At 43.9% G+C, this 11,681-nt stretch overlaps 1 protein-coding gene across 2 annotated transcripts; it reads right to left on the bottom strand.

The window, feature by feature from the left end:
- Window positions 1–1,744: 1,744 nt before the first annotated feature.
- LOC124653547 (fasciclin-like arabinogalactan protein 7) lies at window positions 1,745–3,704 on the bottom strand. Of its 2 annotated transcripts, none has more exons than XM_047192602.1 (2): window positions 3,550–3,704; window positions 1,745–2,814 (listed from the first exon to the last, which is right to left on the bottom strand). In XM_047192602.1, the coding sequence occupies exon 2, from the start codon at window positions 2,698–2,700 to the stop codon at window positions 1,930–1,932; it is 771 nt and encodes a 256-aa protein (XP_047048558.1). In that variant the 5' UTR covers window positions 2,701–2,814; window positions 3,550–3,704; the 3' UTR covers window positions 1,745–1,929. The 2 variants fall into 2 exon arrangements, with proteins under 2 accessions (XP_047048558.1, XP_047048557.1); XM_047192601.1 differs by having other exon boundaries at window positions 1,745–2,749.
- Between the last annotated feature and the right edge of the window lie 7,977 nt (window positions 3,705–11,681).

The raw sequence follows: 11,681 nt of genomic DNA, 5'->3' as shown, positions 1-11,681 counted from the left end.
TTTCTTTTGAAAATGCTAACATACCCATGGGCACGATAAATCTGTGTCCATTCAAACACCCCCTAATTCGTGACTAGCCAAGGGAAGACGTCACGCCGGTCATCTAAGGAGGAGAATGATAAGGGGAAAGTAATGGGTGGAGATTGTGCCACCGAGTGGAGGAGAATGTGAGAAGAAGCGGGGAGGTGGGAAAGGGAGCTGACCGATGATGTCGCTCATGGCGACCAACTAGTAATGAGCACCCGAAGGCCATACTGGAAGGTGTGGCAAAACGGGAGGCCTTCAAGGAGGACATTGTCGATGGTCGCACACCTTGAAGGAGGCGGTAGACTAGGCTCGAAAGGAGAGGCGTTATTCTCACTAAGGACACCCTTGTAAAGCGCAAATGGCAGGGAAGTAAAAAAAGTGTGTCTTTTGTCACGAGGATGAGACAATAAGACACTTATTCTTCCAATGCCATTTCGCAAAATCAACATGGACAATCATCTAAATAGGTTCTACCTTATACCTGCCACGTCGCATTGCCAATAATTTCGGCAATTGGCTACTTGGGGTGGATCATAGGTTTAAAATACTTATTAGGGTGGGAGCACTTGCCGTTATTTGGTCGCTTTGGCTATATAGAAATGACAAGGTTTATAATTAAGAAAATCTGTCTCCTATGCAGGTTATCTACCGGTGCACCACTTTGCTTCGTTCATGGTCGTCTCTTTAGCGTATAGAGAATCACAAGGTGTGCACACAGTTGGAGGTCACGACGAGAAGCTTTATTAACCAACATGGGTGGCATCATAATCTCAGAATTCAACCTCCACCGCCTTAGGAGCCGATACAATTTCATTTTGATTTCCTGTATCATGTCATGTTTTGTATTCGCACTTTGTTTTCTCGAATGGCTGTGTGCATCCTAACTATGCATAGGCAGGGTGTAATTCTCAAACCATTCAAGTGATAAAATGCCATTTATCGAAAAAAGGCTCGGAAGGTAGGGAGGACCTGGACTCAACAAATCCAAGACTGCCCACCTTGATGAGAAGAAGACCGTCCTGGAGGGCGAGTGGGTATGGCCAAAGTTGTAGTAAGAGTAAGTCATCTTCTCCCGCCAAGTGAATCTCTTGGTTGATGGAGATGGCCAGCGGCTAGAGTTGGTGTTGATTATATTGCCGGAATATGTGTCCCTCTCATCTCCTTTGATCCAAGGGCTGATGGGGGACAACTCAAGAGAGGTGAGGATTAGAGAAAGGGGTGGAGGGAGCAAAAGAGTGGTGGGAGAGAGGAAGGGGAAGAGTGAGTTCTTAACCCTATGGTGTGCATGTGCTTGTATCTCGAGCTTGTTTACCCCTTTTTTTGATAATTGTTCTTGGGATGTGATGGTTGTAATCCTGGCCGCTTGTTGGCTTCGTTAATTCAAAGCTGGATTCATTTCAACCCTTCCGTTCTTGTAGGAGTATCCAACAACTAATGTTATGCCATTTATCAACAAACCATTAATTCGTAGTCACATATCTGTTTCTTTATTTTGAGAAACCTATAAAGGAAAGAGGCTCTACAGTGTAGCACACAAACACGGAGAGCCTGGTTACGTGTTGAGGTGGAATCACACAGTTTGTTTATAGCCTGAAAATCACGCAAGGAAAAAACAAACGAGCCAACCTGCTACTCCCATGCCCTCCCATAGAATATTTTCGTAAGATCCATCCCGTAGGTCTAGCTTTTCCGCAAACACGAATGGTAGTGAGAAGTCTTTTTCAGAATTCATCCATCCATCGATTTATGAGTAATGGTCATGATTATGAGAGTAATATGACGTATATAATCCAATTCATTTCTAATACCATGCCTACTATGTCCAAAAGAATGACTCCATGAACCAACTCAAAATCAAATTTTCAAGCGCTTACAAATGCCAACCCTCGATCTTTTCTCTCATCACCACATGAGCATCAAGCAACCTGCCACGGTAGCAAGCAGCCCACTGACACCGACGCGGTACGCTTCGCTCGTCGAGTCGGCCTTGGCGTTTCCTCCCGCTTTACCACCGCCGGGGCTGGGTGCCAGATCGGACGCCCCGGACTGTGGTGCGGGCGCCGGTGCCGGCGCCAGCGGCGGGTCCTTGCTGAAGAGCTGCATGGGCAGGAGAACCTTGTCGATGGAGTAGAGGGCGACGGGTTCGGTAGCGTAGACGCTGCTGGAGATCTTGGGCTTGGACCACATGGACTGGACGGAGATGCTGCCCATGTCATCAGTGAGGTTGAGCGTGTAGGGCGATCCGGCGAACGTGTTCACCGGGTTGAGCGCGCTGAGGTTCCTGAACGTGGACAGCGGGTAGTAGTATGGGAAGGCGTGGTAGAGGAGCAGCTGCTTGAGCTGATCGCCGGTGAGGTTGGAGAAGGTGGACTTCTTGAGCGCAGAGAACGCAGAGTCCTTGGGGACGAAGATGGTGATGCCCTCGTCGGTGTTATTGGCTTGGCTCTGGAAGGTCTCGATCACGTTCGTCTTCTGCAGGTAGCTGAGGAAGGTGTGGAACGGGCCGGCCACCTTTAGGAGCGCCGCCAGGTCCACGTAGTGTGGCGCTGGCGCCGGCGCCGGCGAGGTGCTGGGGGGAAGCGACACGGATGGGCTCTTCTGAGCCAATGCCGGGGAGCAAAGGAGGACGGCCAGCACGGCGGTGGTAAGAATGGCTGCTTTGAACACCATCATGGCCGTGTGCTTGCCTTGCCTGCCTTGTCTTCTTCCCTGATCAAATCCCCTGAGATCATGCAGAGAGTTTCAGAAGATTACTTTATGGTAGATTGATCATCCATATGTTGCTTCCTGATACCAAGAAGAAGAAAAATGGCAAGATCTACCATCCATTTCAGTGTACGCTTCAGCATTCAGATCAAGAATTTTTACACTTGGTGATTGATCCAGTCACTATCTCTGATTAGGAAAATACACACACACACAACACACAAATAAATCATTTCAGACTCCAGGATCACTAGATCTAGTGTTGGTGCAACATTATAGTAAAGTTTAAGTGTTACCTACCAAATCATGATACTAAATAAAGTAGTTGCTTGAACAAAAAGAAAGCCATGTAGATCTTAACACAAGGACAAAACGGCAAGAACAACTACCAAAGTGAACACTTCTCTACCTACACCAAGTGTCACGCAATCTCTGCTTCGACTATAAGAGAAAATAACTTTTTTTTTCCAAACGACCCACCGGGGGGATCGGATTTCATCACCAGAAGATATAATGAAATACATCAGAGTTCCAAGTATCAAAACAGGAAGATTAAACTGAATGGACAACGCCGCCTACTGCTAAGAGAAAATAATGTCACCGTGTTCGACATAGACAGAACTCTCATGGCCCGGAGACCAGAAGCTATGGAGAAATTACACAAACATCAAGTACATTGAAGACCACGTAGCTCCTAGCTGACTAACGAAATGCAATGGATTTTCACCAGACGAGATCATGCAGAACTTTCAAATTGCATAGTCAATTAATCATATCGCATTATAAATGAAGAGGAGAACTGGAGAGGGAACAAACCTGAGCAGGGCAGGGAAGGTGAACACGAAGGAAGAGAAGAGGCTGGGTAGCAATTGGCAAGGGTGCTGTTGAGAAGAGGTGACGCTATATAAAAGGTTGGTGTTTGTGCAGGGAGGTGGAGGAGGCTAAATAATTCATTAGGTTCATATGGTATGGGTGGCAGCTGTTGCGTTGTGGGCTAGTTGGTGCGGAACGGAAGCAGGCCAGGTATTAGCTGCACTTTCGTTCGGTTCTCTTTTGTTCTTGAGTAAATTGCACTGCTAGTTCTCACAGGTGGTACGACTGATGTCATTAGGTTTGATTTAATTATTGTACTTTTTCAGTGTGAAAATTTTAGTTCGTGTACAGATGTGAGCATGAGTGCATATCCGTTTCAATTCAGTCGTCTAATGTTTTTTCGGCAGTACTTGAGTACTACTGGTATTTGTCCCAACTCTATGTGTACCTAGCGACTTCTGCATGTGAAAGTTACATTATATGGACATAATAGTACTACTAGTAGTGTTTAATAGCTCTTAATTTCTTCAAAGTAACGTGAAAAATTGGGGGAAAAATATATATCTTGTAAAAGTAGTGTCCCAAGCTCTTTTCTTTGTCGAATGCACACCTAAAAGCGTGTTTGCTAGTTCACATGCTCCTCAGCTAGCCCTGTTGGGAATGAAAAACAGATGTTTGTATGTTCAGATTGGGTCTACGTTGTGGCCAACACAGCTCTCAAAGCACTCCCAGGACATGTTCGGGAGTAACACCTGAATTGGAAGTTTTTCCAGGGCCAGGCCTGGGTGCGACGAAAATTGAGAATGTCCTGAGCGCGACAACTCGACGCGAGGTGGCGAGAGAAGGGGAAATCCCGATAGCGTTGAGCGGCAAAGCTGGGGGGTCACCTCCCTCTTTCAGTTATCTCCTCCTTTAGCTACCACAAAAAAAAAAAAAAACACAGCGATGGCAGGGATGCAGATCTACCCATATTGTAATTCCTTGTACTCCCGCACGTACCCTCGCCGTCCTCTGGAGGAGCTCGTCTTCTTGGTTACCGGCACCGAACCCACATCGACGTGTGCAAGAGGGCAGAGGTTGTTCTCTTTCTTCTCTAACTCCAACCCATTTCCATCTTCTTTAATGGCAGAGGTAAGCAACAGTTATCTACTCTACTATCTCGCCTAGTGGTAGATCCATTTATGTACAACTCCGCGGGTTCAAGTTGGCCGTAACTAATGATAGATCGATTTGATTAGGATGACCACATCCAGAACCTACATCACGCCACAACACTCATCGCTGTCATTCAAGCCTGGATCTTGTTGCTGCACAAGAGTGCAGTCAGGCGTGCTGCCTATCCTCATCTCACATACGGTCCAATGTTACCCCGAGATGAAGAGAGGATGGGAAACCTAAACTATATCCACTATTCCAATGATGTAGAGGCTATCCAAATGCTTCAAATGAGAAGAGCCCCTTTGCACTTGTCGAAATGTTCACGGAGAGAGGACTGCTTCAAGATAGCATCCACGCCTCCGTGGAAGAGGAACTAGCCATGTTTCTTCATGTTGTGGGTCATAACAGAAAGTTTCATAGCACATTCAGATGATTAATGCACACTATTTCTCGCTACTTACAGCGAACATGTGTTCTTTGCAGTTAGAGAGCTTAGAGGAGAAATGATAACGCAAACCATCAAAGAACACATCTCCCAAGATAAAAAAAAATAACTGCAGATGGTGGCCATATTTTAGGGTGAGTACTAATATGTTCTTTCATTTCACCATATGAGTGCTAAGGTCAGAAACAAAACTGTCTCTTTGTTCCTTCACAAGATTGCATTAGGGATATTGATGATACTCATGTGATAGCAAAGGATGCCAAAAAATGTTCTTCAATGAAGCACTACACCAACCAGAATGTACTAGCTGTTGTGGATTTTGATGTGCATTTCACATATGTGCTAGCTGGTTGTGTGTGTGTCTAGACCTTATCGGTTGAAAATCCCCGATGTTAAGTTCTACCGAGCTATGGAATGCTGGCTACGCATGCCGACCAAAGAGTCTACATACCACCCTTCAGAAAAATAAAGTACCATCTCAACGAGTTCACTTCTAGGAACATACCATAGAATGCCAAGAATTGTTCGATCTAAAAACTCAAGCCTTAGAGTCACCATCAAGAGGGCATTTGTTGCTTCGAAGAATAGGTTCAAGGCCATTGACCAGAAACCCTACCACACTTACTAGGTCCAAGTCAAGCTGGTTCTTACTTGCTGCATTATTCACAACTTGATCTTAGCTTGGGCGAAGATGACTATTTCCTAGAAATTATTGTGCCTAATGAAGTTGAGACCAACCATGACGTGGAGCAAGGTGACAATGAAGCCCGAAAGAAGAAGAAGAAGATTCCTATGCTAAACTTCCTCTTTGATTGATGTCGTATTGCAATGTTAAACCTCCATTTATAGTAGCTAGGGACTATGCTTATGAACTGCCATTCGTGGTAGCTAGGGACTCTTCTTCTGAACTGCAGTACTGATGAACTGATGAACTGCCGCAGCTTATTTATGTGTGATGGTGATAGTATGGTAAGGTCACCATTAGAGATAAGATGTGACTGCAACCTTTGCATGTATGCTACCAAACATCCAACGTTGTATCACCAAGGTTATTTGAGCTAGGCTGCAGACAACCAATCACCCGGAGCGTTTTGGCCCTAGTGATGCAACTCAGGCCACCAAATAAATCGCCAAAAATAACCCGAAACTCATTTGATCCACAGAGCATGCTCGAGGGAGAACCCCAAAAGATTCAAGCCACCAAACATGTCCCAAGTGTGCGCAATTTGTAGCACTCTCACCATCTCGTGAAACATGTCGAATATTTATCTATATTCAGATGTATCTAGATACTAAATAGTAGCTAGATACATCCAAATTATAACAATTCTTAGAATTGTTTAATGGGACGGAGGGAGGGAAAATATCTGGTGATACCACACCTCACGTAACACCATGATACCATTTCACAAAATTTAAATTTGTAAGTGACAAAAAAATTACAATAAATTTGTGGCTGTTCACAAGATGTGTGTTTACATTGTCTAAAAATTTCAGATCCAAATTTAAAATACACAAAGAGAAACAAAAAGACAAATGTTATGTGAATATTGGCATTTTGTGTTTTTGTCTTTATGTGACACTATTCATGTTGGATTTATCCTTTTCATTTCTCTAAGGATATTTCGAATTTGGTTATGAAAGTTACAGGGTATGTAAACACACATCTTGTGAACACCCAAAATTTTGGTTCCAAATTTTTTGACATTTACAATTTAAATTTTAAAGATTGATATCATGATATAAAATAAGGTGTGGTATCACTAGATATATTCTCGACGGAAGGAGTAGAAGAAAAGCCAAGAGCCCAAAACTGCTATGGTCTTAGGAATTACAACAGAAAGCAAAAGAACAAAAGAAAAGCCAAAAAGAAGAAAAAAAACAAAGCTAAGAAAGCTAACAACGCCACGCAAAGAAAGAAACACCCCTCCTTGCAAACTTTGACTTCTAGTAATCAAGTTGCACGCTACACTAGTGCAATTTTTTGATGTACCATGTGCAAAACCACAAGTTGTATTGACTAAAGCAAATATTTTTGCTCGTTGTCTGACACAAGATTCATCAGACACTAAACATAATTTTATTACAAACATTTATGAGCGCTAGTCGTGGAAGACTCCAAACGTGGTTTATAAATATGACAAAGCAACCAATGCTACAATTTCTATTGCGAGGATTCTTTCAACTTGCATGGTACTCAAAGTACCATGACCAAACACATTTTCCTTAAAGGAACCGAGCACCAGACTTTTCCCAATGGTAAGATGTGACATTGAAATCATCCAATCTGTTTTCATGAGGGTGATCTTTCTAGAAAAAATGAAATAAACATCAATTAAAATTGAAGAGCTTCCATTATGTCGTCGTATACTGATATGCTGTGCAATATGAAAGCAGAATGTCCTTTCTGCTCAGTTTTAAAACTCTACCTTGATTAAATGATCTGGCGGTCCTTTGCTGTCAATTTTTTTTAATTTATTTGATAATTTGCATCTTAATGTGCTAGTATGATTTTCCCTAATAATCGTGTTACTCAATTCTTGGTACCTTGGTCAATAGAGCATAGCTTCCTCGCAAGAAAAATAACATCTGTGAGCGCTACTGATTTTGCAGTGTCGGTGAGCAGGCCACTTGGCTCATCTGATTCAATATTGTATCTAGTGGGAATGTGATTAACTGATTAAGCATGTTCCCTTGCATGACAGGTAGAATAATAATTGTTACGTGGTTGGTCATAGCTCCTTAATCATCCATGAAAAGGAAACGTCATTTCTTGAGCTGTCATGCTCAGTTAGGCTCTGAAGCAAAATTAGATTTGTAACCATTTCATCAAATCCAGTCCAGCAACGGGCGTAACATTCCATAAATATTCGACGGTCTGTAAAATAAACTGATTTGACAGCTCTTTATAACATTTCATATTTATCAATGGTTTATTCACAAATCGCAACCACCACACCGGAATGAAAAGGTAAAATGAAGGTGCAGAAGAAATATAAATAATTGTATCAAATTATCTCCAACACATTTTTTTCAACAGCATTTGTGCATATAAATACGGTTCCACAGAGCTACCTTTTCTAGGCGGTACTACCTCCGTTAAGAATTATAAGGCTAGCCTAGATTTTTAGATTGTCAATTTGACCAATATAGCATGAATTTAACAATATAAAAATTAGGTCACTAGAATGTAGAACATCTAAACCTTCTAATGATATATGTTTTGTAATATATATCTTATACTACGTTAGTTAAATTTACAACCTAGCGATACGTAAAGGCCTTATATATAATCTCTAACGGAGGAAGTATATCACAATGTGGAACAAACTATGCGGCATGTATCACGTAAACCTTAAACTAATTTACAGATTTACAGAGCTATGTCAAGGGAGTAATTCTTTTTTTCCTAAATAAAGGCAAAGCTTGCCTTACCAATTAATTAAGAAGAAAAGTGCCAAGATAATTAGCGATAAACCAAAAGAAAATCATACAACAACACCAATAACATGGGGCCACGCCCACTCTTGCCACAACCCGAGAACCACAACGATCAAACTCAAAACACCACTCCATCAGACTAAATGGCCTCTCCCACCAATGCCAGAGAGAAGACACCATAACTGCTATGGGAGGAGCAGACATAAGACAATCTAGCGGAAGAAGCCAACCCTCTAGGGAGCTGCGCCAGAGGCGACGCCGACGCCAGCAACAAGGGCAACCTCATCGTCCACACAACACGAGGTGGACGCCCTCAACATTGCCAAGCTTTTGGGGCCACCGCCTTGACAACTAGCACCTCCGCTATGCCCAGCAGGCCTCCGACGCTACCTTCTGGGACGTCGTCCCGACGTGCGACCGCTCGCCCTCGAGCGACGATGCCGCACAACTAAATCGCCCGCAGCCCAAGTTGTGAAGGGCAAATCTCTCACATACGGTTGCACCAACATCTAGGTCGCCACCTTGACATAAAGTCAATCCACCTCCACTAAGCTGCGTCAATCGAGCCGACAACCTCGCCTCACAAGTGACAGAAGAATGCCCCCAAACCACGCAAGAAACTTGCCCATCCCATGAAACGGGTGCCCACCATGAATCCCGAGGCCGCCGCCTCGACGCACAACCACCATCCGAGGCTGCTGCCCGACGTCGACCAACCCTGACGCCAAAAGAAGCCACACACAACGGCCAAAGCTGACTCTACAAGGTAACACCCACAAGAGGTAGATGACGATGACTCCGTCGTCGCCTGCCCCGGCTAACCGAAGCTTGTGGTTTCACCTGGAAAGCCCAAGCCATACTCATTAGAAGAGAAAGTGAAGTTCCACGATGATGCCATTAAGAGTGGAAAACGACATCCGTACACGCCACCATCATCGGCACCAACCTACGGGTCAGGGCAAAGCTTTCACCATGATCTTCTCCTCTCCGAGAGAAATACTCGCAAAACTGGACTTTCCCGTGATTGCTCGCGAAAGGAGTAATTCTTCGTCTTCACTTTCCAGGAAACTTCCGCCTGGAATTAAAAAAGAAACTTCTATGTGGTTATTACAACTTATAAATTATTGCTTGAACATCATAAAAGGACCCCTTCATTCCGTGGGAGAGAGAGATGTCCCGTTTTGGGTTTTCCTGCCTCCTGCCGCGGATCTGCCTCGCATCATGTGGCCTTAGGGCCATGGAGAAATGGTGGATCGATCTCGGTCATTGTCGGCGAGAGGACTCCAATTATGTTTTGTTTTCCTAAGTCTCTTTAGGGTTTGTGTGCTATTCAGGAAGGAGTGGTTGTGGCAACTTCCTAAAGATGGAATAAAGTTCTCCATGTCTATCCTCCGTTCCGGTGGTGCGTCTAGCGTTACTGGAGGGTGTTTGGATTTTTTTTCTCCACCAGATTCATTGTATTTGGTCCGTGTTCCTTCTGATGTACGCTTCTCTTCATCGGCGATGGCTGCTGCTCTTGCGCGTTGGTCATTAGGGGTTTTAACACGACGGCTTTCTCTCTATGTACTAGAACAAGCTCTACTAGGGGAGAGGATGGGTGCGCCTTTGGCTCCTTCGAGTGCTTGCAGTTGTCGCTAGGTGGTACAAATATCTTTTTGTAATTTTCTATTATTATTAGATTTTCTTGTACTGGTGTTGAAGATTATGAATAGATCGGTAGACTTTTCGCAAAAAAATGCATGGAAATCATTGGTATTTCTCGAACTGTATGAAGCAAAATACTCCTCCTTTTCACTATACAAATCATTGCAACTTAATAATTTCACTAGTAGTGTACTCTTGTACCATTGTTTGGCTCCTATAAATGATGTGGAATGAAAAAGGTTGTTTCGAGGGGTTGCTGCCCTTAAGAACTACTTCGAGCTAACCTTATGTATGGTAAGGAAGGAAGGTTGATTTTCATTCTGTTGCAGAAACTTCAGGCTTGATCCTCTTGCACTTTTGACCAACCTCAAACTTGAGTATTCAGTCATCGGTTCTGCAGTCTGTCTATCGGAGATTTGAATCGCATTTCTGTAAGCCATCCCCATCACACCAAATTGCATTTTGGTGACTTTGTTCCACGAATCCATGGTTAGGTCAGGTGCCACTGTACCAGCAATTTTGGACAAATGCATTGCAATAATGTGTAGATAGACGATGCAGATCTTGTACGGACGTTGTGTATTGTATGTGTGCAAGCTACCACATAATTATAGATTAGAAAACAATAAATGTGATCTCGCTCCGTTCCCTGCATCACTGCATGTAGACGAAGATGTCTTCCATTCATCGTGTTGGCCGTGGAGACGTCGCAGTGCAATTATTTTTGACTGATGACCGGAGAACCGCCGGAATGAACACAAGAAAAGGAGAGGCTTGACGTAGAACCGGGAGAAATATGGTTAACACGTACCAAAAGCTTTGCAGGCCAGACATCCATGTCTCGCATTTTCATTATTTTTTCCCAGCTGCACCCATCCACCCAAAAGAATGAGATAAAAGTTACTTAATTACCTTGCAAGACATGCCATGCCTTTGCCACGGTCTACGGCGAACGCCCCTCTAGCGCACGTGTTGGATCATATGGATGCACTCACTTGACACTTACTACAAAAAGTTTAAGTAGTTAGAGCATCTCCAACAGGCGCTCTAAACGACGCTGTATCCCAAAAAATGGCTAGTTTAGTGCGTGGATGCAAATTAATGCTCCAATAGACGCTCTAAATGACGCTGTAAAATAGAGCTTGGGGCAAAGAAGCATCTTCATGCACTATATTTACAGCTCCGGAAAGAGCGCGCACTATCTCGTGCGCGCAGAAACAAGTACATATTTTTACAGCTCCAAAATTTAGACCTTCTGTTGGAGGTGAATATAGCCTCGCGCGCAAAATATAGATATAGCCACTAGTGGAGAAGAGGCCTTTGGTCCCAAGCTTTAGTCCCAGTGCTGAACCAAACCGGGACCAATGGGGGGCATTGGTCCCGGTTCGTTTGGCCCAGGACGACCCCACCCGCTAGAGCCTGTTCGGTAGTGGCCTTTGGTCCCGGT

Source organism: Lolium rigidum, chromosome 5 (assembly GCF_022539505.1).
Source record: "Lolium rigidum isolate FL_2022 chromosome 5, APGP_CSIRO_Lrig_0.1, whole genome shotgun sequence".
In the NCBI taxonomy this organism is placed as follows: domain Eukaryota; kingdom Viridiplantae; phylum Streptophyta; class Magnoliopsida; order Poales; family Poaceae; genus Lolium; species Lolium rigidum.
The sequence above is the reverse complement of the archived record's forward strand: the minus strand, read 5'-3'. Positions and strand labels throughout refer to the sequence as shown.